General features: G+C 39.6%; 5 protein-coding genes, 1 long non-coding RNA gene and 2 other non-coding genes across 15 annotated transcripts in view; 3 read left to right on the forward strand and 5 right to left on the reverse strand.

The window, feature by feature from the left end:
- Positions 1–1,356, reverse strand: part of haus1 (HAUS augmin-like complex, subunit 1) — a 41,540-nt gene extending 40,184 nt beyond the window's left edge. For 2 of the 6 annotated variants that reach the window (XM_056731024.1, XM_056731021.1), the window contains exons 1-2: positions 1,092–1,356; positions 433–493 (exon numbers count right to left, since the gene is read on the reverse strand). The gene's annotated coding sequence lies outside the window, so the exon portion shown is untranslated. Of the gene's footprint in view, positions 1–432; positions 494–814 lie in introns of all 6 variants that reach the window. The other 4 variants (XM_056731023.1, XM_056731020.1, XM_056731022.1 and 1 more) reach the window with 3 other exon arrangements.
- Positions 1,357–2,652: 1,296 nt separating this feature from the next.
- On the forward strand, positions 2,653–5,929 carry zgc:122979 (uncharacterized protein LOC641576 homolog). Its single transcript, XM_056731011.1, has 4 exons — positions 2,653–2,814; positions 3,358–3,604; positions 3,994–4,502; positions 5,283–5,929. Exons 1-4 carry the CDS (start codon positions 2,722–2,724, stop codon positions 5,514–5,516), a joined length of 1,083 nt encoding a protein of 360 aa, XP_056586989.1. The 5' UTR covers positions 2,653–2,721; the 3' UTR covers positions 5,517–5,929.
- A 1,241-nt stretch (positions 5,930–7,170) lies between these two features.
- LOC130408147 (uncharacterized) lies at positions 7,171–7,934 on the reverse strand. The gene is made up of 3 exons (XR_008904727.1): positions 7,814–7,934; positions 7,329–7,452; positions 7,171–7,258 (listed from the first exon to the last, which is right to left on the reverse strand). It is a non-coding gene; the product is annotated as an uncharacterized LOC130408147 (long non-coding RNA).
- On the forward strand, positions 7,756–9,541 carry hwa (huluwa). The gene is made up of 3 exons (XM_056731620.1): positions 7,756–8,313; positions 8,634–8,820; positions 8,940–9,541. Exons 1-3 carry the CDS (start codon positions 7,783–7,785, stop codon positions 9,104–9,106), a joined length of 885 nt encoding a protein of 294 aa, XP_056587598.1. The 5' UTR covers positions 7,756–7,782; the 3' UTR covers positions 9,107–9,541.
- A 225-nt stretch (positions 9,542–9,766) lies between these two features.
- On the reverse strand, positions 9,767–11,608 carry rpl37 (ribosomal protein L37). Its single transcript, XM_056731359.1, has 4 exons — positions 11,454–11,608; positions 10,834–10,969; positions 10,524–10,608; positions 9,767–9,873 (listed from the first exon to the last, which is right to left on the reverse strand). Exons 1-4 carry the CDS (start codon positions 11,454–11,456, stop codon positions 9,804–9,806), a joined length of 294 nt encoding a protein of 97 aa, XP_056587337.1. The 5' UTR covers positions 11,457–11,608; the 3' UTR covers positions 9,767–9,803.
- Positions 10,014–10,091, reverse strand: LOC130408566 (small nucleolar RNA SNORD72). Its single transcript, XR_008904780.1, has one exon. It is a non-coding gene; the product is annotated as a small nucleolar RNA SNORD72 (small nucleolar RNA).
- On the reverse strand, positions 10,682–10,760 carry LOC130408565 (small nucleolar RNA SNORD72). Its single transcript, XR_008904779.1, has one exon. It is a non-coding gene; the product is annotated as a small nucleolar RNA SNORD72 (small nucleolar RNA).
- A 975-nt stretch (positions 11,609–12,583) lies between the features above and the next one.
- On the forward strand, positions 12,584–23,701 carry st8sia5 (ST8 alpha-N-acetyl-neuraminide alpha-2,8-sialyltransferase 5). 3 transcript variants are annotated; one of them, XM_056731592.1, is made up of 9 exons: positions 12,584–13,034; positions 16,448–16,555; positions 17,889–17,981; positions 19,815–19,907; positions 20,375–20,461; positions 20,621–20,765; positions 21,323–21,435; positions 21,535–21,627; positions 21,953–23,701. In XM_056731592.1, the coding sequence occupies exons 1-9, from the start codon at positions 12,904–12,906 to the stop codon at positions 22,413–22,415; spliced, it is 1,326 nt and encodes a 441-aa protein (XP_056587570.1). In that variant the 5' UTR covers positions 12,584–12,903; the 3' UTR covers positions 22,416–23,701. The 3 variants fall into 3 exon arrangements, with proteins under 3 accessions (XP_056587570.1, XP_056587571.1, XP_056587572.1); XM_056731593.1 differs by lacking the exon at positions 17,889–17,981 and having other exon boundaries at positions 12,585–13,034; XM_056731594.1 differs by lacking the exons at positions 17,889–17,981; positions 19,815–19,907 and having other exon boundaries at positions 12,585–13,034.
- Positions 23,702–25,009: the final 1,308 nt, after the last annotated feature.

Consider the following 25,009-nt stretch of genomic DNA (forward strand, 5'->3'; position numbering starts at 1 on the left):
ACCTCAGCAAGCCCCTGTTCACATTCCTGCTGTATGTGGAAGATGTTTTATTAGACTTTGGGGGAAATCTTTCTCCAAGAACATTTAGACTACAAGGCCAGCAGGTGGCAGTATGGCCCTAAAGTTCATAGAGTACTTCTTTGAGCTATTTTTAGAAGGATGCTTCCCTCACTGTGTTCCCCTTCTGTGCCTTACCTCATGTCCCCTTGAATGTGAATTTGTTCTGTCTGTCTTTTTGAACTCACCTTTAACGTTGTTGATTATGAATAGCATTACACAACTAAACGAATCCCACTTGAGAGTTGGAACTGAAGCGAGGAGTGCTTTCAAATACCACTTTACTCATTATGAATCACCCCTGTAACCTTTACTGTGTCACACAGCGAGGGAAACTGAGTGCAGAAGAAGAAAGTGGTGTAGGAAGAAGTGTACCTGTGAATGTCACTCCACCGCAAAACACAGCCGTCCTACAACACACAAATCCACAGCCGTCCTACAACACACACACCCACATACGGCAAAAATGAGATAATGGTTAGACAGTAAGATGATTGTTATGTGTTGAATGATTACAAAACATTTTATTCAATATTCCCTGAAAAATCTCACTGAATTGCAACGAAAGGACATCTAAGGACTAGGACAGAATATACGTATGGGTTTCCTAAAAAAAACCCAATAACATTTATACACTTGCATAAATATAAGTTCAAAACGACTTGTTAGTTATATCAGTTTTTGTTCCTGAACATTCTGTTCAGGGGAATTACTGGGAACATAAAGTCAAAATATGTCCGTTTAAGAAGATCTTTACCGTTTATAAATAACAGTGGAGTTTCATTAACTTACTGGACATCTCTCGCACCGGGTGTAACGTTAATAGATGTGATTTAATTTAATTTATTCAGGGTTTAAATTAGCCCTCAGTCGCCGCTAATAACGGCCGTCCTCGCAGCGCGCGCCCAACCGACATCAGCATTATGAGGGCGCGCAAATTGTGAGGCACAGTTGGACATCAGCTTGTCACGCGTCCCGGGTTATTAAAAAAAACGAGATCACGACTTTTCGGGATCCCCTACTGAGAGTTTTACCGCAGAAGCACGATGTTCCCTCGAATGTCCCCGACGCCGTGCTTTCACGATGGTTCATTTCCTCACAAACATTTACACTCACACGCGTTCTCTCACATTCATGTTTATAGTCGAGCCGGTCAATCGTGTCAGATTTCGAGGTGTCGTTTACACCGTTAAGTTCGGTTTTTCTGCTCTTTTCTGTCTTCCCTCAAAATGGAGGAAATCTGACTGGATGATTTCCAGTCGTTTCTGAGAGAAGTACATAGTCTACACCAAATTTGTCCAACGTTCCGGTAACAGCGAGAATCCTGAAGCTTCTCTATTCTGTGATTGGATGATCGCTCAGCACTAAGGAAATATGGCCATTTATGTACCGAGGAATGCGCGCCGATTCACCTGCACGTACGTTGCGTAATGCGACATTCCCCACGGCTCCGTTTAATGCGTTAACGCTCAGTTAACGCTGGGATGTGGAAAGACGGCAGCGCGCTTTTGCGGATTCCAAATTGCTTTTAATGCCCGTGAAGAAGGAACATTGAATTGCCACTTTGACGAGCGGTACACAAGCCATCGGCGTTGACAAGGACAAAATAATTGTCTTTAATTGCATGAGTGGGTGAAGCGCCCCCCCCCTATCTGTTTAACCTCACTCTGTAAGCGACATTGAAGTGTCATGTGTGTCATTGCATTATATAAAAATCCACAAGCATCAAATATGAAGAATAAAACTGACATTTAAGCTTTTCACGAGTGGCAGGTTTACAGCCAGGGTACTCGGAAATGAATGTAGAAACTTATTTACATTAAAAAACAGCTGACAATTTGTGGTTCCCAGAATTTTAGTTTTTGAAGTAGTCTAACCAAAGGAAAACCAAATACTAACGTTAGGATAACGTTGCGTTTAAAGCATATTTTTGTAAATAGCACCAAACGTTTAATGCAGTTATGTTTTAAATTATTATAGTGTTTAATTATTGTCAAGAAACTAAGTGGGGTTGTATATAAAAGAGGTTAAGTATACATATTAATGTGGCTAAGTAATAAATCACGCATTAAGAGAAAAAATGCTGGTTATGAATGGTGATGCGCATTGATGTGGCGGTCTCGTGCTACCCACTGTCCCCGGTCCCTCAGACCCAGTAGCCAAATCTCTCCCTCTAAAAAAGAAATGTGAAAGGTAATATTGCCCTCTTATTACAATACGTACCCCATGTCTTAATTTTTTTCTCTCCGGTCTATGCGAAATCATTTGTCGCTTTCATTCACAACTTTTCATCCAAAAAGCTGGCAGAAAAAAACTAAAAGAACAACGTGTAACAGAGCCGAATTTAGGCAGGCAGGACGGATGGAGGGAGGGAGTGATGGAGACTGATTGTGAATTCCGGAAACGCTCCTCCACATGGAGCGATGGGCTGCTACATCCGCGTGAGGCTCATCGCATCCAGCACGATCGACGAGACCGGATTGGTGGGCACGCGGTATTCCCTGTCGTGTACGTGGAAAATGGGCAGGCTCGGGGAAGCTCGGTCACGCAGCGTGGGCGCTGTGTGTAGAGCGCGGGTATAAAAGCGCGAGGAGAGCGGCAGGGAGATGCAGCAGACGGCAACTGAAGCGCACGCGGAACACACTCAGCATCAGCACCAGCACCATGGTTCTTATCTGGACTCAGTTTGGCGTCAAACACAAGAATGTCAAGTGTAAAGTGCGAGTTATCCACGGCGAGGAGGGATGGACCTCAGAGGTGAGAGGATTACATTTCAATGCAGAATGTCGATATTGTCCATGTTCTCCACTAGTTTATTTACATGCAACGAGTTTGGACATTGAGTGCATAGTATAAAGACACATGTATAGTTTTCTTGTACTTTTAATCAAAGTGCATTGCGCACTTTTGTGCAAAGGCATTTTTAAAATATAGAATACATATTTAAATGAAATGTGTTTTAAAAATGTAATTTTTAATTAATTATAATTTTTCAATAATTGACAATTTGAAAATTGTATATAATGATAAAGTTAATGCCAGTAAACCTTCTTTCGTAATGATGGAGGGATGGCAAAACATAGTTTTAAATTTTTGCCCAAGTGCAACACTGTATCAAAATATTCAAAATAAAAAATGCATGTATTGATCATCCACTTATCTATACATGACACCCTGAATTTTTAAGGTGGTCTCATCTTTACCCAAACTAGCATTAATCTCCATTATCACTCTATAATCTTATTTATTTAAAAAACGAGAGACAAGATTTTGCTAAACTTCTTCCCTATGTGTGTGCAGGAGGTGCGCGAGGAGCCTGAGGTGTCTAGCCCCCCGCCCTCACCCGAGTGTGAGGATTACTACGCTGTGCTTGGCGTTCCAAGTGACTCCAACGAGGAGGAGATCAGACGGGCGTATAAGCGTCTGGCGCTCCGTTACCACCCCGACAAGAACCAAGACGCAGACGCCGAGGACAAATTCAAACAGATTGCACAAGCCTACGATGTTCTTACAGACCCGGAGAAACGCAGCATCTATGATCAACAAGGTGAGAATAAAGCACATGCCGAAACATATTTCCAAAGAATGTACTGGAGGGTTCGGGTCTTGGGTTAAAATGTCAAAATTGTATTTAGAAAAATAATAATTTAACATGTAACACACACTTTGGGACAGATATTTGGGAGCTGCTCACACACACAGTATCTGAGTTCAGATATACAGTAAAGTGAGGGCAACGGGTTCAGACATCCCCAGCAGAACTGACTCTCTTTCTGCCCATGCACACAATGTGCTGCAGGCTTGCATGTGCAAAAATCTCCAAACAAGATTAATTATTTAACAAGATTTTATTAAGCTCTTTCTACACGCATGCTCACAAAGCTGTCAGAAAACCCTCAGACTGTGTTTTCTAAACAGTTGTTCCGTCTTCCCCAGGTTTGCCCAAAGGGGGTGTGGCTTCCACAGGAAACAAAACCGACCCAGCCCAAAGTGCATCCAAAGCCGACGGCCACGCCTGGCGCATGTTCTTCGACTTTGAACTCGACTCCGACGACGACCTCTTCAACCCGTTCCTGCGAAACCCCCTTCCCCACCTCAGCCGTCACCATGGCAACAAGACCGGGCATAAGCCGGCGGGCGGGGCCGAGGTCCACGAGATCCTTGTGTCGCTGGAGGACATCCTGACGGGCGTCACGAAGCGTGTGAAAGTGACCCGGCTCCGTCAGACGGACAAGCACACATTGAAGCCGGAAGAGCGGGTGTTCGACGTCGAGGTGCAGAAAGGATGGAAAGAGGGGACGAGAATCACTTTTCCCAAAGAGGGGCATCAGATGCTAGGCCACGCCCCGACCGACCTGGCGTTCGTGATTAAGGAGAAGAAGCACGCCCAGTTCAGACGAGACGGCTCGCATGTTGTGTACACCTCCATCATCACGCTCCGAGAGGTGAGACGCGTACGTGTGTTTATGTGTGTGCCGTACGAAATGTTCCCTCGCAGTCTCCAGGACTCAATAAGCCTCTGCAGAGAGCAGCTTCTAAATTTAGCATCTCGCCCCCGCAGCCTGGGCTCACTCGCACACTCCCCCTCCCATCTCACACCACCGCCTCCTCAGCATCGTCTCGCACACATTCTGTCATCCTCTCCTCCTGCTCTCCTCCATCGTCCTTCTATTCTCTCTCTGAACTATTTTGATAAATCGATCAATTATTTGTTATCAATAAATCGTATTGGCATTCCAAAAAACCCATTCATTCTTTCATTCTGACATTTCCATTCTTACTCTCTAAGCAAACCTTTCTCCCTCCCTCTCCTTTCCACATCCACTTCATCTTTTTCTATCCACCCACGTCCTCTCATCCCCCGCAGACTGTAGCGTCGATGAAAAATGAGAGCGATTAGCTGCTCTTGCACAACAGTGCGGTTCAATCTGTCTGGCCTATATTCCGCCCGCATTCGACTCATAATAGATGCTCGCGTTATATAAAACAAAACCACATTATATGCACAAGTGGAATAGATCTTATAACATGCCGGAGGGGCGTTATAGCTCCTGCTGGTTCATCTCCTGCCAACAACACTGCAGTGTGTGATATAACAGTTTAGGAGTCACAAAGCGCATCTCGTATTTGTGCCGAGATCGATACGGATGCGATAGAAGTCATTCTAATCTACACGAAGCGTAAGGATGCAAAATATTCAACAAATATTCCTTGTTTGTTTTCAGGCTCTGTGTGGATGCACAGTGAATGTCCCAACCCTTGACGGACAGACGAAGCCCCTCCCATGCAGCGATGTCATAAGGCCAGGATCGATAAGACGGCTCATAGGGGAGGGGCTGCCCAGAGTGAAAAACCCGGCTCAGCGCGGTGACCTGCTGGTGGAGTTTCAAGTGGTTTTCCCTGATCGCATTCCACCGAGTAGCAAGGAGATCATCAAACACAGCTTGGGACAATGTTAATTACTGAGCACACACACACACAAGTGGATGCACACTAATTTCACTGACGCACGTGACGTCAGCCGTTTGTCTCTGTGAGGCACACACATCCAACGCACACTCACCTACAAACCATAGACATGCGGGTGTGTAATATCTGTATGAGACGAAATGTTTCGGAAACATGCAAGGTATACGTTGAACACACACCTGCATTCTACTCTGAAGTGTTAACATACTTCTTGATCCATGATGACCTTGTACTTGCGTACAGAACTGTCAGTGATTTAGTCTCTATGAGAGATTCCTGTGTCATGTTCCAATGAATTATTTGTAAAGATTATACTGAGATGATGTGGATTTCTAACATATGTAACCTGCCTTGTATGACGAATGCATGTTTTATAAGGATCAATAAAGTTTTATTAATGAAACGTGTTGTCTTCGGTGGATTGATTACTGGTGACATCAACCCAAGAAAATCATTTAATGGACAGACAAAACATTTCTCTTTTGAAGACCAGGCATTAAAATGATTTAGTGTGAACAAATGACTATAAAACTTTGAAATTTTTGCATATTCCTTTATATGACACAATCATATTTCACCGTTTGTTCGGTGGATGAGGATAGCCTACTTATGAACTTCAGGGCTACTTGAGGACATGGTGTGGTTGACTTTGAATCCATGCAACAAAGCTTTTAATGAAATTCACTTTATCCACTTGGGAACAATGTGTCCTGTGAAGCAAAGTCAGTAAGTGTTTGAAATAATCGTTTATTTGGGAGACGACTTGACATTTTCTCATGTGTTTCAGCTGAGACTTGTTACTGATATCCTTTCAAGCACAACAGACTGTGGTTCACAGTGAATGTGTAAATGTGTGATGTGAGAAGAACATTGTCTCGTGTCAGTCAGAGCTTCGTGAATCACTCTCACGCCTTTAACTGCCAAACACTTACTCAGGGTCAGAATGGCCTTTTAATAGCTGTGTGACATTAATCCGTGAGAATCAGTGAATTCTGATCCCAGATGATTCTAAAACCGTCCATGCTAAATATGAAGTGTAATGTTTGCTAGTTTTAGTAACAATCACCATTTGCATGATGTCAGTGAGCTACAGATGGTGCACACACATATATTTTTTGCTTGTATTTTAGTAGCCTCAAGAAACAATGCAGACATAGATCATGATCATGTAACTTGTGTTTCATACTGCACCTCATGGGTCTAGAAAATGAATGTACATATCACCCAAAAACAGGAATTTGTGAGAGAATTTGTACAAAAAAACTTTGTAAAGTATTCATACAAAACCCCACAAAATGATTTGAATCTTTAAATTTCTCTGTGATGTTATACTGCCCCCTCTTGGTCATAAAATGAATCGAAGCAATCACATTTTTAGCAGAAGTTGTTTTTTGATACAGAAAGGTCTCTCACGAAATCAAGCAAATTAAAAACTGCTTTGGGAGAATTGACCTGTCTACCTTAAGAGGACGTATTCCATTGAATTACAAAATTAAAGCCTTTACGCAGAAGCATCCGTCATAATAATGTGTTTATAATTACTGCGGAAAAAATGTGGATACAACAAACTTGCCCTGATTTAAACAAATCTGTTAAAGTCTGCCTAATGAAGAAGAACGTAATCGTAATATTAATTTCATGGGTGTGATACATGCATTTCTCTTTTACAAACCTGTGATTGGGGTTTAGTGGCGACCTCTTCCGGACATAACTAGGTACTGTCCCGATTAAACTGCAACAAAGGGAATTAATCGTATTAATTACACATAATCTAAACAAACATATTATCACTTGCGGTTTACCTTCCAATCTTTGAAATGTCAGGTTTCTGAAAAAACATATTTAGGAAAACCACGAGCCTTGATTTCAGCTCAACTCAGCTGACAGTCTTTAACCATCACGCGCAGAGAGAAGCCACAGGGCGCCCTGCAAAAGTGCATTTACTTATTGAACATAGTAAAGGTTTGCAGACGAGTAAGACCACCAAATAGAACCACATGCATAAGGTAAGATATCAATGTTATTTTAAAAGGTTAATTTGAAGGGTCGAAGTGACAAAAGCTCCGCACTCCAGCACTTACACATGGTGAGAGCGCCGGGTCGGTATTAATTGATGTCAATGGAGCGCACCTGTGCGCAACTGTTTGCTGTCAGTTTTAGAGGTTTTATAGTTATTATTTTACATAAACACACCAATAACAGTTGATAACATAAGTAAGGATCAAAGTCACAGGTGCATCCTTGATTTGTGATGAAATGTCGCAGTTGGGATCGGCTGTGCCCTCACCCAACTTAGCCGAGGGCCTCCCGGTGTCCAGTTTGGCGCTGTTGATCCTGGTACTGATCCCCTGCGTGGTTCTGCTGCTGCTCATCAACTGTTTGTTTGTGGGCTACAAGTTGTTTTTGTTGACCCGGAGGAAGAGAGAGCGCTGCGGGTCCGAGATCTCGCTCATGCACTCATCTCTATCCACCCGCCACAGGGTCACGCGCTTCTCTGACGAACCTCTGTTCGCTCCGCACAGGAAGACCAACTTTGTTTCTGTTTCGGAACCGATGTTGGCGCCGCCGATCACGTCGTCGTTGACCTCCTCGGCGGAGAGAAGGGCGGCCGGACAGCGCGGCAGGTTTCCACGCCCGGACGGGGCCACGTACCCCGGGTCTCGTCCACTGCGCGTGCCAAGCTGGAGGAAAAGCGCCCCGGTTCTGCTGCAGTCCAGTGATTCGGAAACGGAGCGAATAAACACGGTGCCACCGAACTCACCCGCACTTCATGAGACACCAAACGGGGTAGGAACAGTTTATCTGAATCTTACTATTGTAGATACTTAAGTATTTACTACATTTTATTCATTTGCAGAATGCAGAATGTTTACTGTACTGAAGTCACATGACAATACAATTTACTACAATAAACTAAGTATACTACAATATTGTTTGATGACTAAATGACTGTAATTCAAAGGTATTATTATAGTTTAGTGCATGAGAAATAGACGGGAAAATAGGTTTTGCTCAATACATGGCTTGAGTTGTATTGACTTGTGCATTTTTGTGTTGAAGTTAATGCCAGTTTATGTAACACAGAAGTGTAACTGCTCTGGTTACAGTTCTCCGTTCCAATGGTTTCCATGCGTCGAAGCAGCACCATGGATCTGGAGAGTCATAATCTGGATAAGATCCGTGTGGAGTGTGAGACGGCCAGCAGCATCCCGCCAGAGAACTCCTGTTACGTGCCTTCATCCAGCCCTTCTGCTGGAGGCCCAGGACTGGACAGTGACTTCGGAGCCAGTGCAGGTCCGTATGATGTCATTAGGGTGAAGATTAATGTATCTACAGTAATGGACTTTTATAGAAACATTACATTCATTTGTTGAGTTAGTCCGGTCTTTGAATTCACCAGATTGTTTGTGCAGGTGTGTCTCTACGTATCCTTTCCATGGACAGCGATGGATTTCAATGCTCGGCCTGGGCGTCCCCTCTGGAATGGGATTACTACGACCCAAGTTACGTCACTCAGAACCACGTTCCCAAACACAGACACCACGCACCCCCTATCACTACCAAACAGTACTGGGTCTAGAATTCGTTCCATGGAGAGCTCTTAAACATGGCTCAATTCAGCTATTCTGTCTCTAGAACTTTAACTGAGCCAAGTCTGGGTTTATGCACTCGTTCACTTGCTGTTTTAACTGCAACTCGTCACTTCAAATCACAAATAGGTAGAAAAGGTTCACTTCGAAAACCGTAGTGTTTTGCTCGCACAAATGTATTTATACACAATCACTCCAATTTTGTTTCACTTTAGAGATCTTTGACCACATTATGTTTTGTGCATATTTAAAGTGTTTCACATTTAATGTTTGTTCATTTTACATGTTTTGTGTCACAATTGGTTCTCAGTTGGTGAGGTCCACAGAAAAGGCTGTTTTGTCAAGTTTTTTTTTTTAACACCCTACACATTGTATTAATATAATGTATTTGGATGTGTCTGAATTGAATAAAGATTTTATTACAAGCTGCTGTGTCAACCGTATTCCATTTTAAATGTGTAACAGAACAAACAATTATTTGTTCTTAAATTGAAAGTTATCATAACCTAGAATATTGAAATCCTTAACCTGATAAAATGTTAAAAGCTTTGAAAAATGACCATATCTAAGTCCTCTACCCATCAAACTGATAAATACTGATTAAGAATATTCGGTGTGTCTGCATGACAGAGAAATAAGAGGGGATAAGACAGGTTTTTCAAACATTACTTTTATTGGAAACATAGTTTATGAGGAGCTGGATGCAGCCACTGCTGCCCGACGGGGCTTGGGGACTGTTCCCTCACGGAATCCATTTCTGAAAAACAAACAACAGAATCAGCAACAACTCCGCAAGTGAAGTCAAAAGACCAACATTACAGTGTAAGTTTCAAACCACTGTGATGAAAATCAACAGCAGCATAGGATAACTGAAACAGCAGTTTAATGTACAGCTCAAGCTTACCTCAGTGTAAAACTAATATCACTGGACAGTCATTTGTTCAGACATTTATTTTGGGACATCATTGGTAAGCAAGTGCATACATCCCGTCAAAACTACAGTGTTATTTGATATAAATGGACCATTTTCCAGATTCCACTTAATAAAAAAGGAACTTCTCTAACAAACACGCTTGAACTAGTTCAAGAATGCACAAAATAAGTAAAGGGGGGAAAACTCAAGACAACCATCTTGAAGAAACCTGAATACACTTTGAAAAAGCTACAAAATAAACTTGTGCCAATAACTCAAACTTCACCAAGAACAAAAACACTACATACTCATGCTGCGTTCCTGACACCTCCGATACAGGGCATTACCCAACATAACCAGGAAATAATTTCTGGAATATTGCTATTTTACTGTTAATAAATCCAGACGTCATATCCAGGTTTAATGTGGGAAATATCCTAGATCCAAGGGGTCCGGTATCCAGCATAAGTTAAGCTTGCAAAACTGAATCTCACCTGAACCGACGGAACACAACCTTCATGTGTCTCATGCGTCCGGTTCCCGTGGTGCTCCGTCTCATGGCCTTTGCGCTCCAGTTGTCTAGAAACACAACACAATTAAAACATATGCACAACACAGAAAATCTCACCACTAAATTGTGTATAGCCATCTAGGCTTACCTCAGTTTAAAACTAATATCACTGGACAGTCATTTGTTCAGACATTTATTTTTTGGTCATCACAGGTAAGCATAAAAATTCTGGAGGCCTTGATGTGACCCAAACTGACACCCGAAACACTCACATTACTACAAGTCATACTTACACTTTCTCTTGCGCTTGGCAGGGTAACCGCACTTTCCGCAGGTTGACTTCTGCAGGTGATATGCTTTAGATCCACATCGGCGGCACAGAGTGTGCGTCTTATTGCGACGCTTACCGAAAGACGACGTACCCTTCGTCTAGGAAACAACACAGGAATAACATCACTGTCATGTGTGTCACACAACAGATGTCTCAAACTTTGGCACGCTGGGTTTTAACAAACAACGTCACCTAGGTAGGTTTTGAGACTCCGCTAGACATGTTTGCAGATAGGCTACCAAAGAAATCTTGCCACGAAAGCATCTATAATTTATGTCGATACATAACATTGACTTAAAAATCTCATTATGTGAAATACAAGCCCAGTAATTACATAGAGATTCCGTAACATGTACAGTTGGGTTCGTTGTGAAACTCATTTCCCATTTTAACATGAAGGCTAAGCGACATGCTAATTGTTATAATCAAATCACACATTCTACTTATCAACAAATCACGAACATAATATATGATATCGGGCCTTGAATATATATGCTTGTGATATGATTATGATTTGAGTGAGAAACTAGCGTTATTGAGCAGATGTTAGAGGATTTTAAGGCAAGACGCTTCCAAACTCACCATCTTTCCTCGGAGCTGATTCGAAAGAGGCCGGAAAAGTCGCTGGTGTCCTAATAAAAAAGTACCGGCTAGGTTCCGGTGCAACCGCTAAATAGGTCCCCCGTGTCCACTGCGGATTTTTATTATCAAAACGACATCTCGAGTTAATGTAGATTACTTTTAATCGCAATAAGTCATTGGGTAATATAACAACAGGTAGCCTAATTGTCTTTAAGGGAGCGAAGGGTCGTCATTATTGTTCATGCTCGTGGAACCTAAAACTAAGTGTCTGTACTGTCAGATCGATTTGAACGACGGGCAAAATAATTTAGTTAGATGAGTTTTTTAGTTTCAATCAGTTTTACACATGAATCGTTTTAAATTAGACGATGGAGTATACAAAACATTTCTTAATTAATTTTAAAAGACTAAAACAACATTCAAACCAAATTTCTGGAAGGCAACAATAATAAAGCGTGCGCCCTCTAGTGTATAAAGAACGCAACGTCAATGTTAAATGAATTGCCAACATTTACAAACAATGAGAGCACTTCTGCGACAGTCGCACGTCCTCCTCATAAATAAGCGAGTCTTTCTTTAATTCTGTTTGATGTAATGGAGTTAATTTGTGCAAAGTTAAATCTGCTTTAGGCCTACTGCATTGATGGTATTAATATACTGAACTTGAAACAATTGCGTATTTTTCCTTAAGTTTTGTATCATTTTGTAAGGACTTTCAAATATACTTTATCGCCTGGGGTCCAAGAATAAATGTTTAGTTCAGCATCTGCGCGTGTATTGTGTGATAATTAGCATGGTCAGCTTTATTTAAAGTCAATGGTAATAATGGAATGCTTTATTGGAGCTGTTGTATTGATTGGTCTTTATAAACGGTCTTTTAACTGCAAGGGCTCACGGCCAGCACGTGAACATAAATTATACAGCTTCCAAAAACGTCTAAGCTCGAACCACAAACAAAAAAGGCAAAATGACCGTCTATTGCCACAATACAAGCACCAAGTCGGTATGCAATCACAGTCTTGCACAACAGCCCATTGTTCTTGCATTACAATTTGTGTAGTGATGGCTGAAAGCCTGCTACCAGCATGGCTCTGCAGTTCAGTCCCATTGGTGCTGATGAGAGGGAGTGGAGCGCGTCACCGATCGCGCGCACTCCGCAGCCGAGAGACGCGCATTTCTAAAGGAGTGTCACGTCCTTACACGTTATTCATAGGACGGAGAGATATAATTCACATCCAAATTCGATATTCGTCGTAATGGACGGTAATCATTTCTATTTAATGAATGAATGCATGGCCAGATTGCTCAAACCCAACAATAAAGCGAAACCCATCTGCTATGGAGACTGACCGCGCATCCGTGCGAACGGACACAACGATGCGCTTCAGACGGTAAACAATCACGGGTGTTCCTGAATGTGTCTTATTTAAGACAACCTGACATTTAAAGGATGGGGTACGTGGACCCAACATCCAGTAGAGATTTGCTGGGAAACAGATCTCTTTGTTTTATTTTCATATGTGCTTTTGGACTGGTTACCTTATTCCAGCAAATCCTCTATGGCAAGAATTACATCAAAAGGTAAGATCATCGATTTTATAGCTATAATGCATGCTTCAGAAAGAATACAAGAATGTTTCATGAAGGTTTACATATAATGCAAAATGTGTGCTTTGAATGAAATTGTGTTGGCATGACAAGAGCAATTATTTGATTTGATTATTTGAAATTATGAAAATCTCTCTTTTAATCATTAAATCATGCCATACACAGTCTATTGACCGACTGTCTATGCAGCGAGACGCTCTAGTCTTGGTTTTATTCTGTTTTCTTTCTATTCTGGTTTTGTTGTTTTTTCTATCTTTAGAACAGCTCATACATCTTGCCTAAAACCTATGTGACAGCACATATACGGCTTTAAAAGCCCTTATGTCCATGATTTGAAAAGATGATATTATATATATATGAATACATTGCGATGTGACGTAGCCTCTCATTTTGTATGTGCCCAGATTCAAGCACTATTGATTAAATATGCATCATGATGTTTCATAAGACCCAGATCTTTTTGGGCCACTTAAAAAGAAATGACATCATACTAGGAATAAGTCCCCGGAAGGTGAATCGTGTTTTTTTGGAACGGAGATATGTTTTGCGAGGGTGTTGGAGTGCTTGCGTGTGTTTTTTCGTCCATGTAAAATGGCGTCTCTGGAAAGCGCGGCCCAGTGCATTATGGTTCCTGCGACCTAGCAGATGCCCATATGCTAAATAAAGCTATTTCACACCCCACCTGAACCCCCCTTTCCTCTGCGTCCACCTCGACGCACACTCAGGATTCATGACATCAGAGGCTGATGGCCACAGATTGCATGAATACCGTCCTGTATTTCACCATCTATTCCGCAGTGGTTTTGGTTTGTAGTTTCACATTTAAAGTGACACATTAGACTGATGTACTCATAATTAATCAGTAAGAGGAAATGGACATTAAATGTCAACATGATATGGCATTTGCTATCCAGTCTTCTTCTGTTATGTTATATACGTGATAAAAATGTTGGTGAGGCATGGATTAGATGAGGATGCAGGACAGGCGGTTGGAAAGGAAAAGCTGAAAGACAAGAGGAATGTGCACATGATTACATTTGAATGAAAGATTATGTAGACACAAATGTGCACCGCTCATTCATCTGAAATGTGCGTTAAGGAAGTGAACAGGATCTGATTCTGTCGAAGCAACGACACGCGTGCTGAAATCCTGCAAATATGTTGACAAATGCTAGTATTAATAATACATTTACAGAACTGAACGAAACACACGCTGCTCAGTTCCCCTTAAACGCTCCTGCCATGTTGGCTAAATTATGACTTGACACTTGAAACACTTGAAAAGACGTGTAAAAACAAGAAAAATCGTCCCTCTTCAGTTTCAGTATATCGTAAAAGTGTCATACAGAGGACATCTGATAGAAAATCAGATTTTAAAACTGTGAATGAATATCACATATAATCATGCAATCAGCTGCGTTTGAGACATGAATCATGTAAGTGAGGTCATTTTATTATGGTTAATTTAGGGCTCCAGTTACAGCTTGATTTAAGACCAGTTAATGCGCCCTTGCGTCAGGCTTTAAATTTCCTGTTCGGTCTGAAAATATTGATATGTAAGTGGCTGCTCAATGCTGAAAAAGTATTGACACGTAGTTAGATCTTCAGCGGTGACCTCTTCATTATCTGCTCGGCTGCAGAAGAGCATCTGTTCTTCACACTGTATCTCGCTTAATTTTATTCTCTTTGCACAGTTGAGTTTGCGTTTCTAGTATTGGTCAATATACACAGAAGGTTAAAAATAGCTGATGTCTGTGACCGGATGCTTTGAACACGTAAGCAATGGGCTGGCGTGTGCTATAGGAGTGTAATTTGATTTGACTCCAGGTTCACTGGGAATCAAAATGAACCCTTTATACTTTCTTAATGCACATTTATTTGCACTGTTCATTTGTGTGCATTATTCGAAAAAATGTCAAACGTCTGTTTGCATAATCTTTCATCTATACGTAATAATGCTCTTGATCTTAAACCTTTTAATTTTCAGTGTGTCACGGGTTGGGTGCTTAAGGAAAATAATGTTAAAGATGGGGTAACACGTCATTTTAATCTTGAGGACCTATGCAGTAGTATTGCATACTTTGTATCTTCGAAGATTATTTAGTTTGATCAAATTCATAAAAGAGAGATACAGCTGTACGATTATTTCCGGAAAAAGACGAGGTGCTGGAGGTGTGCATTATGCACCGACACAGACATATGACTTAGTTTGACTTACCGCCGCGCTTCATGTCCGGCATCTTATAGCGATAGGACCGCGGCATCTTTCAGTTTCAAACGATCTCAAATCCAGTGTTATATCCACCATTTATATAACATTGCATTTTTTTTATTTCAATAGAATTAAATGTATGGTTGCGTTTCAGAAGGACAGTAGTCAATTTACTCAAATTCACAATTATATCAGGCAATATTGTGATATGAACACATACTTTGAGTACATAATTTAATTAGGAATATCAATCCATATCAGTGAATAAATTTTGGGGGGATTGACCTATAAAATATAAAAATCACTATTTATTTACCCTGTAGTCATTTAAAACCTGTGTTGTTTTCATTCTTCTGCAAAACACAAGAGAAGATATTTTGAAAAATGAAAAATTTCCCATTGACTTCTATTGTATGGATACAAAACCAATGCAAGTCAATGGGGGCAAACTGTTTTCGTTACCGACATTTCTCAAAATATCTTCTTTTGTGTTTTGCAAAAAGAAAGTAAGTCATACAGGTTTGAAATGAGGGCGTGTAAATAATGACAGAATTTTCACCATTCCTTTAAAGCCGCAATGTTTTACATCCCAAACACCTGTTAAAAATAATCTGGATTATTGCTTCTGTTCTAATCCAGCACATGTCCAGTCTGTATTTTGGATTATTCCAGTGTTTTAATCCATGAAGTATTTAAGACTAAGATAAACAGCAGCATTAAATATAACATACAAGCCAAATAAATCCATGAGTGAACATTTGCAACATCAGTTTTAAATACTGTTTATAAAATCCCTCTTTAAAACCTGCTTTATTCACACGTCATCGGGTCAAATGTTTCTCATATTTTTTGTAACGGGTGACGGGGAAAAGGTCTGATGTGTTAAATGTATTCAGTTTCTCTACATCTGCCGTGAGGATTACTGGTAGCAGCCTTTACGAGTTGCTTTTTGCAATTCAGACATTCTGAATTGTGATTTTGGTGCGGGTGCACATGTAGATAAAAGATGAATCGTTTCTGTAAATACAGTTTAAAATGAATTTTGACTCTTTCTGTCATTCAACCACCAACAGTTTCATCACATACAACAAATACAAATCTGTGTGTGTTTGACATTTGCTTGGCATGAACGAGTGAGTGAAACTTTAAACGTCCTGCCTCATTTTCTCACTAGTGGGCAACAATTTAACCGCCTCAAAGGACAGGAGGTGGGCAACTGGAGCGGTCTCATTAGTTACCCTGATGATGGAGGGATGAAGCTGTCCAGAAATGGAAGGAAAAGGTACAAAACAGCACAGAAACCTCTCAACTACACAACTAACACTCTAGAGAGAGAGTGAGAGAGAATCTCACATAGTGAATGATAACTCAGACGCTTGCATGTCTGGAGACACATTCAATCTCATCAGCCAATCAGACTGCAGAAATGACCAGCTGTGGCAATTTAAACCCACCTACTAACATCAGAGCCAATCAGAGCGCCAGGATTACGTACTGTGTTATTTTTAGAGGAGAAAATAGAACAACGGTGACCGCCCACTTTCTCAGCGGTCTGGGTTCCAGACGTGTTCGTTCCCATTCATTTTCTCCAATGCGTCTTAAAGAAAAAATTAAAACAAGAAATAATTTGTTGTACAGTATATATTTTTAAACTGGGTTAAATACCGAAATTGCTTGAGATTCACTTATTATATCGAAAGTATGGCAAATTGAGCGCATTGCATTATGGGATACAGTATTCTCTGCAGTGTGCTACATTTTTTCTAGTGCAGCGTGAAATTTAGTAGCATTAAATAGAATCTTGTATACTGCACAAAAGAAAGCTATTGAGAATAAATCATTGTTTTTTAAGAACAAATCTGTGAATAGTTTGAATGTTGAATCACATTTCTGTAAAGTATATTTAAACATATTTAAGTCACCTCTCTTCATTTTAAGTACAATTAAGTAAAGTTCGGGTATATTTTTTAAGTATTCTTTTTATTAAGTGTAATACATTTGTGTTTTTTTGGACTATTTTAATACTTCTTGGGACTCATTTGTCTGTCTTTTTAGTTTGAAAATTTTTACTTTTAAGTATACTCAAAGAACTTTGATTACAACTAAATTTTTATTCGCACCGCGACAATATCTGTAGCACATTTGTTTTTGTTTATGAAAGGACCCTTTAGTGCACGTTTTACTTACGTTTTTATTAAATGAGTTTAACAATATACCACTATGTTACTATTTAGGTTAATTTTTTTATACTTGAAATACTTTATTTGTAGATTTGAAGAATATAAACCAACATACTTTTCTGTACTTAAGTTTAAATTAAATTTAGATTTCTTAAAAGTACACAAAGTAAATAGTTTGTGAGAAGTTCATAAAAAAGGAGACTGAGTTTTTCTTTGGATTTGTTGTTTAAAAGATAGTACACTAAAATAAACTTTTTTTGCTCAATTTTCATGTCCAGGCTGACGGTAGTGTAGGTCTATACAGGAGGATCTTAATGCATGTTTGGCGTATGGAACCCTACTGTTGCCATTTTCAGTGCTGGTCGAGCAGTTGAAGGGTCATTTAAAACAATTATCTTATCTCTAACTTAACTCAACTTGTATGCATCTTGACAGACGTGTCCATCAGAATTTTCACCACTCAGCAGCTCTGAGATGCGTATCTTTCACGCCCTGCCTAGCCGATATTAAGAAGAAAAAGCAGAGAAGGTAGGCCACGCTGATGGCATTTCTAGTTCACTTCCTTATCAACCTTACGCTCCCCCCGAGGACGTCTCCTTCGTCTTTTCCATCTGATCTGAGAGGATCTGATTGCTTATGCTCTCAGTGCACTTCTGGTCCGTTCGTGCATGTTGTCTGCAAATTCCCATCTGCTACTGACCTTTGACCCCATCACCCCCGCTCCCTGAAGTCGGGAATTTGTTTGTTTCTTTGGATCTCATGGCTCGTTGTTAGTGCTTTTATGTATCATGCATCTTTTAAACCCCCACCTCAAAACACATAGCACACCCGTGTGAGTGTGTGTGTGTGTGTGTGTGTGCACGCAAACAGTCAATGGAATGGATTGTGTGAGTGCGTGTCATGTGATCTCAACACACCTCTTCCCGCTTGCACATTGCTGCCTTTGACGTGACGAGAAGATCTTATTTTGCGTTTTTTCTTTTCATCAAAGTGATGTCAAAGATGTTCGTGGTCGGTCTGATCACACATACAAGGGCCGTTCATGATTACCTAGTGTGCACCTCTCTAGGCTACATTACAGTCACATGTCACAATGTCACTTCAGTCTGAGATGTATGGAATCGCTAATGCGTTTTGTCTTTCTCTCATGTCTTGCCATTTCATGTTTGCTTGTTTTCCTTTTTATGTTCTCATCGCTGTTCATTTGATCATTTTGTTATCATCAATCAGCGTAACTGTCCAATAAAAAAGGGAAAAGGGTTGGATAACGTTAAGACTCAAAACCTAGATGATGTGATGATAATATTTGATAGTTAATATAAAAAATATTGTGACTCCAGAAGCCTTTTTGCATGCAAAGATCACAATATACTTTGAGGAAAGCTTTATATCCCATATCAGCATGATGTTAGATACTGTATATGGTGGCCATTTTGGCTCTGATTTCATTTTCAGTTTCAGTACGTGGTCTGCAGTTAGAGGGCCAACCTTCATTATGGTCCATTTAAAGCCCATTAAAATAGAACCGTGAAGCATTGAGGATGTTTATCCGTCGACGTTTTGCCTGAGGAAACACTCAGAATGGGAATTAGAGCCATATTAAATATACATCCTCCTCTTCTAGCTGATTACAGCCTAATGCATTCTCATATTTCACAGTTTATTCACTTACATTATTGCATTTCCATCATTTTAATGCTTGTTTTTGTATTTTTGTTTCACAACCAAGGTGAGGACACATTTGTCTATTTAAACCCTGCTGCCTCTTGTCATTGCGGTGAAACCGCTTTCTTTTATTCTCTCCCCAGAAAAGTGGAAAAGACCGTTTTGACTAGTTTTAGAGAGATTTTTAAAGGTGTCTATATCGAAGAGATAAAGCTCCCTGTTATGAATACTTAAGGAAAAATGTGCAATATAAAACAAATACAGTTTTGAGTCGGATGTTTTCTTAATAATTATGTTTAATAAAGTTTCAGGAATAGCTCATCCAAAATACAAATTCTTTCATGATGTATTTACTCATTCTTATGTGGAACACAAAATAAGATATTTTGAGAAATGTTTCAGTGGTTTTGTGTCAATACTACGGAGGTCAATGAGGTTGCTGATGTTCTTTAAAATGTCTTCTTTTGTGTTCTGCGGAAGATAGAAAGTCATACAGGTTTGAAATGACGTGAGAGTGAATAAATCATGGATGAATATTCGTTTTTGGGTAAACTATAGTATGTCTTTGGTATTTTAGATTTTTAAAATGCAAACAGTTCTGGTCAGGATCTTCAGTGGCTAAAAAGTTCCTTCAGTTTTTGGGTTAACGTTCAGGTTGCAGAGAGAACATATTTGTGACTTGGTGTTTTCTGGCAGGTATCTGGAACGCTCGCAGGGCTCAATGGAGTTTAATTCCAGTGCATGCAAGGAACTACGACAGGAGATCACAGATGTGAAAGTACTGACAATGTGAGTTTGTCTTTCTCTCACATATTCAACTGTGCGCGGACGTGTGAGTGAGCGTTCCAGCGGGAGTCAGATGACCTGATGAAAGTCTCCTCTCGAAGGACAAATCCGGTGAAGAACATCTATTTAAAGAAATATAATATCTGTACAAGAACAGCCTCTCTTCTGCTCTCCTTAAATCAGCGGTGTTTTTGCTGAAAAAGCATTCTTACTACTGCTTAATGCATACTTTGGATTAGAAACAAACCGCTAAACCCAAAACTATTGTCCCACATTGTACTACATGACCGATAACACAGATTATGTTCATTGTTATTGAGAACGCTGTTCATCTTTCTATTGATTGAACACTAATATGCAACTTTATAGCAACATGCTGAAAACCATCCAGACTACTGTAGCAATCACCCAGCACGCACCCAAAACCACCTCGCATCTTGACTGTGTGTATATGTGTGTTTTTCATTCAGGATTAAGACGTCAGAATTGTTTGAGCGATGGAGAAACCTTCAGGTGTGTAAGTGGGAGCAAAACAAGGAGGAGATTGATAACTTCAAGTGAGTGCACATAGACACGACAAGTTTTTTTCATTTGTCTTAATCACCTCTTTTTCTTATATAGGAGAGTTTATGTTATAAGAAAGTAGTGATATCAGATCTGTCTGTATCCAATAGACACCATAACAAAGTACTGAGATTGTTTCTTTTGTTCAACAGGATGTCTCTGTCACGATGCTGCAATGCCCCCTCTTTTCTGTTTACCACAAAAAGAAACACTCCCTCCGGCACAAAGCTGCGATATGAGGTGGATACGAGTGGAATCCTAAACATCAGCCCTGAGATTTTCAAAATGTTCCCAAATGTGAGTTAAACCACTTTTAAGTACAATATCACTCATAACATCCAACAGAAATGTGAGAAAAGTGGAATTCAGCATTATTTATGACCAATAGGGTAAAATGACCTTAACAAAGGTATTTGGAAGAAAATCTTTCCGAATCATTTAGTTTAAGATAAAATATAATGCATTTGGAGCTTAAAAATAAGCAACAAATAAAAATTTAACATAATTACATTTTTTAAACCGAATTACAATGAAAGTTCATGTAGGAATCCTGAGCGTATTTTAATCAGACTTGAAGGATGAGAGGTATAAAGCTGAAGATCAATAAAAATGGCTGGATTCATTTCTGGCCAAAATCTTTTCTTGAAAGACACACCTAGCATTACGAATCAAGCATCCTTAGGTAGCTGTATCACGGCAAGCGTTACCTAGCAACCTGCGCAGTGATCACACCCTAGACACCCTATTCCTGCAACAGTTGCCTAGCAACCGTCTCCCAGCAATCATCCGTCTCTCTAATCGCATTGAAGTCTCTCCTGACATTTTTCTGAAAATATTCTCTGCTCTGACTGCAGGATATGCCCTATTCCAAATCCCAGTTCAAGAAATGTGCCGTCATAGGAAACGGAGGCATTATTAAAAACAGCAAGTGTGGACGAGAGATTGATGCAGCTGACTTTGTTTTACGGTAAAATTATAAATTATAAGAGTTCTTAGTAGTTTATAAAAACCCTTTCTACAATTTAATTTACTCAACTCTTGTTTCTCTCTCATTGCCATCTTTTAGATGCAATATTCCACCCATCTCAGATATGTACAGTGAAGATGTGGGATCGAAAACGGATCTTGTTACAATTAATCCCAGCATCATAACAGAGAGGTACACACATTGTATTTCATTTTATTATTTTATTTTATTTTTTCTATTTTATTTTATTTATTTTTCAAAATCAAAAAATATATTTTTTTAAGAACACTGGCTTCAATTAAATTTTATTGTATGAACCCAAAACCACAGAGACATTTCTCAAAATATCTTCTTTTTGTGTTTCACAAAAATAGAGTCACATAGGTTTTGAACATGACAAGAAGAGTGAATAAATGATCACAGAATTATTATTTTGGGATGCAATATCCTTTTTAGATATTTTTGCAATGTCTCGTGGCAAGTAACACAAGAACTTTTTCTCTGTCTCACTGTCTAGGTTCCAAAAACTAGAGAAATGGAGGAAGCCGTTTTACGATGTCCTCCGGAATTACCAGAACTCTTCTGTGGTGTTGCCCGCGTTCTACAACACGAGAAACACGGACGTGTCCTTCCGTGTCAAATACATGCTCGATGACTATGGGTCCACCCGGGGCGTGTTCTTCTTCCACCCGCAGTACCTGCTGAACGTCCAGCGTTTCTGGGCTGTGCAGGGTGTGCGGGCCAAACGCCTCAGCAGCGGTCTGATGCTTGTTACCGCGGCGATGGAGTTATGCGAAGAAGTCCATCTCTATGGCTTCTGGGCTTTTCCCATGAACCCCTCGGGCATCTTCATTACACACCATTACTATGACAATGTCAAGCCCCGCCCCGGGTTCCACGCCATGCCGTACGAGATCTTCAACTTTATGCACATGCATGCTCGTGGAATCGTGCGTGTGCACACAAGCCCTTGTAGGTGAAACACGTCTGGTGACCCGCTGTCTGGTCGCTCTGTCTTGTAGAGCTGGTGGCGCTATACATCTCAACGCAACTCTGCCTCAAAGGCCAGATGTTTTACTGCGTGTTTTTACAATGTTTTGTTGGGACAGAAAATGGTGTCTCATGTTTGGTGATTTTCTGTAGCGGTGTTGTGATTGTGCATCAGGTCAGATAACACATCAGAACACACAAAAGCTTGACACGTGTTGACCAAATCAGTTATCTCTGAATGGTTTTAACATTAATGTATAAAGGCAAATGCTTGTACGTGTGTATTGCACAAGTTCAAAAATAATGTATGATTTTTGGAAAAGGGAGTTGTGTTATCATATCAAACACAGTTGTTTATGTTAAGGAATGGTTATGCAGTCTATCGGTCTTTGTCTCTCTCTCTCTCTCCCTTACACACGCACACAATCTTAAGGTTTTAATGTCCCTTAAATTGACTGATCGTGTTTGTATAACACTGAAGCTTTATATACACAGGTCGCTTGTATATGATATTGTGATAACTGTGACCTTATGACTTGCAAACACGTTTCTGCTCTCACCATTGGCTATGTCTTACCCGCACATGAATACAGAGTTATTCTGTTTCTTAATTTATGTTTCTTGAGCTTTATTTTTCACTGTAGACAGTTATGCAAAATCACTGAGCTTTTATGACCACCAACACACATTTCAAAGTGTAATTTTGTTTTTAATTTTAGCTTGAAAGTCTCTCTCTCTCTCTCTCTCTCTCTCTCTCTCACACACATACAGTGCTGGTGTCAGGTTTTGAGGCTGGGGTGAATAATTCATCAGTTTCAGAGGTTAATCAGTGTTAATCAGACAAACAAAGTTTGATTTCTCTGGAGTTCCTCTCTTTTACCTGCACACACAGAAACAGAAAGAACGATTTTGGTCATAAATGCAGAATTATAAATCATTTCCACAACTTACTGTGTTTAGCTGTTTAACATATTTTGTACAATTCTGGTATAGAATCTAAATAATCACTTTTTTTTTCAAGTTTTTAAAAGATTGGTGACCTTGACAGATGTTATTTTGATTCTGTTAAGCTCATTCATGTACATTCCTTGGTCATAACTGCATTAACATTATATCAAGTTAAAGCAGTGATTAACAATTTTATTTTTTTACAGTTTTCTTCTGACACTGAACCATCTGTTATGAATATTGCTCTGATATAATGCCTCATTGGCCTGTGCCCATTCCTGACTGTCTTTTTAACAATTATGTAAATAAAATTGTTTGGAATTTCTAATGGGTTGCTTCATCTTCATATATTGATAATATGGTCCAGTCTACAATGCACTGTAAGACACAATGTGCAGTAAAATAAATGGTTACTACATAACACATACTTTTATTTAAAATATTTTGTTTTGTAAAAAGTTTGGTATATTTGTGGGGATTTGACATAGACTTCTATTCTATATAATCAGAATCAGAAGAGCTTTATTGCCAAGTGTGCTTGCACATACAGGGAATTGTGGTGTTGGAAGCTTCTAGTATAGACATTCAAAGCAATGACAATACAAATATAATAAGATTTAAAGTCTAAAAGATTCTAAGATATGCATGCATAAAATAAAAGACTATTGTGCAGTAAATGGGGGGTAAAAACATATAAGAGACATTGTACAAAGTAGTATATAGTAGAATATACATTCAGTATTAACATATTGTATCTACACTTGTGCATAAGGGTCTAGTATTATTTTCTATACCCTACCCTGTACATACACCTGTACACACACAATGACAACAAGAGTGTCATATGTAGGTGTGTTAGCTGGTCAGCTGTGTACATTATGGCAGTACCCTGACATATCGCCCCCTGCTGGTCACGTTAATGCCTGTATAAGTGTTCAGGACTAAAGTCAAAAGCAGAACTGACAAATGAATGTTTTTGTAAGAACAAATTCTGATAAAAATCAAAATGTATTCACTCTCCTGTTAAATGTGAGCAAGACAAAAAAATACACCTAAAATACAGTAACCTTGACACAAACCCGTTGACATTAGCTTTGCAGAAAAACATTGTTCAAATCACGTTTGCTGTGTGTAATGATATTAAATAAACATGCAATTTTTTTTTTGCACGAATCATAATATTTGTACTGAAGGAACACTAAACCCTTATTTAAATTAACCACTTATTAACATTTAGTAACAAAGTAAACCAACCGACGACTGTATATATTTTTGAAGTTAAACCATTACAAATTTGCTCTAACTAGGGTTTGTTTATCAATGGCATTTATAGTAATCTATGGTAATACAAACGATCAATTTGGCAAAAAATATCCTAACTATACTTCTACTGTAACAAAACCATTTCACAGGGGTCGAATGTACAAATTCTCATTATGATCTGGAGAGAATCGATAGAAGAGTCGATTGTTCGAGTAATGTTTGAATCGCGACCAAAAGTCGACCAATGAGAACTTCGAGACAGACCTGTACGTCATTTGCTTATTCCTGCTTGGCATCGAAGTAAATGGCTCTTCTCACACGTTTAAACGAGTTTACACATTCAAAACTTGTATTAGTGTTTAGAGTTTCTTTA

This window comes from Triplophysa dalaica, chromosome 19 (assembly GCF_015846415.1).
Source record: "Triplophysa dalaica isolate WHDGS20190420 chromosome 19, ASM1584641v1, whole genome shotgun sequence".
In the NCBI taxonomy this organism is placed as follows: Eukaryota; Metazoa; Chordata; class Actinopteri; order Cypriniformes; family Nemacheilidae; genus Triplophysa; species Triplophysa dalaica.

Coding starts and splice junctions, on each gene's coding strand:
- zgc:122979 (XM_056731011.1), top strand. CDS start 2,722: ATGGTTCTTATCTGGACTCAGTTTGGCGTCAAACACAAGAATGTCAAG. Junction 2,815..3,357: donor AGGAGGGATGGACCTCAGAG/GTGAGAGGATTA, acceptor ATGTGTGTGCAG/GAGGTGCGCGAGGAGCCTGA. Junction 3,605..3,993: donor CAGCATCTATGATCAACAAG/GTGAGAATAAAG, acceptor CGTCTTCCCCAG/GTTTGCCCAAAGGGGGTGTG.
- rpl37 (XM_056731359.1), bottom strand. Junction 10,609..10,833: donor TGCCAAGCGCAAGAGAAAGT/GTAAGTATGACT, acceptor TTGTGTTTCTAG/ACAACTGGAGCGCAAAGGCC. Junction 9,874..10,523: donor GTTGTGTTCCGTCGGTTCAG/GTGAGATTCAGT, acceptor TTTGTTTTTCAG/AAATGGATTCCGTGAGGGAA.
- st8sia5 (XM_056731592.1), top strand. CDS start 12,904: ATGGGGTACGTGGACCCAACATCCAGTAGAGATTTGCTGGGAAACAGA. Junction 17,982..19,814: donor AAGAAGAAAAAGCAGAGAAG/GTAGGCCACGCT, acceptor GTTTTCTGGCAG/GTATCTGGAACGCTCGCAGG. Junction 20,766..21,322: donor TTTTCAAAATGTTCCCAAAT/GTGAGTTAAACC, acceptor CTCTGACTGCAG/GATATGCCCTATTCCAAATC.
- hwa (XM_056731620.1), top strand. CDS start 7,783: ATGTCGCAGTTGGGATCGGCTGTGCCCTCACCCAACTTAGCCGAGGGC. Junction 8,314..8,633: donor TTCATGAGACACCAAACGGG/GTAGGAACAGTT, acceptor CTCTGGTTACAG/TTCTCCGTTCCAATGGTTTC. Junction 8,821..8,939: donor TGACTTCGGAGCCAGTGCAG/GTCCGTATGATG, acceptor TTGTTTGTGCAG/GTGTGTCTCTACGTATCCTT.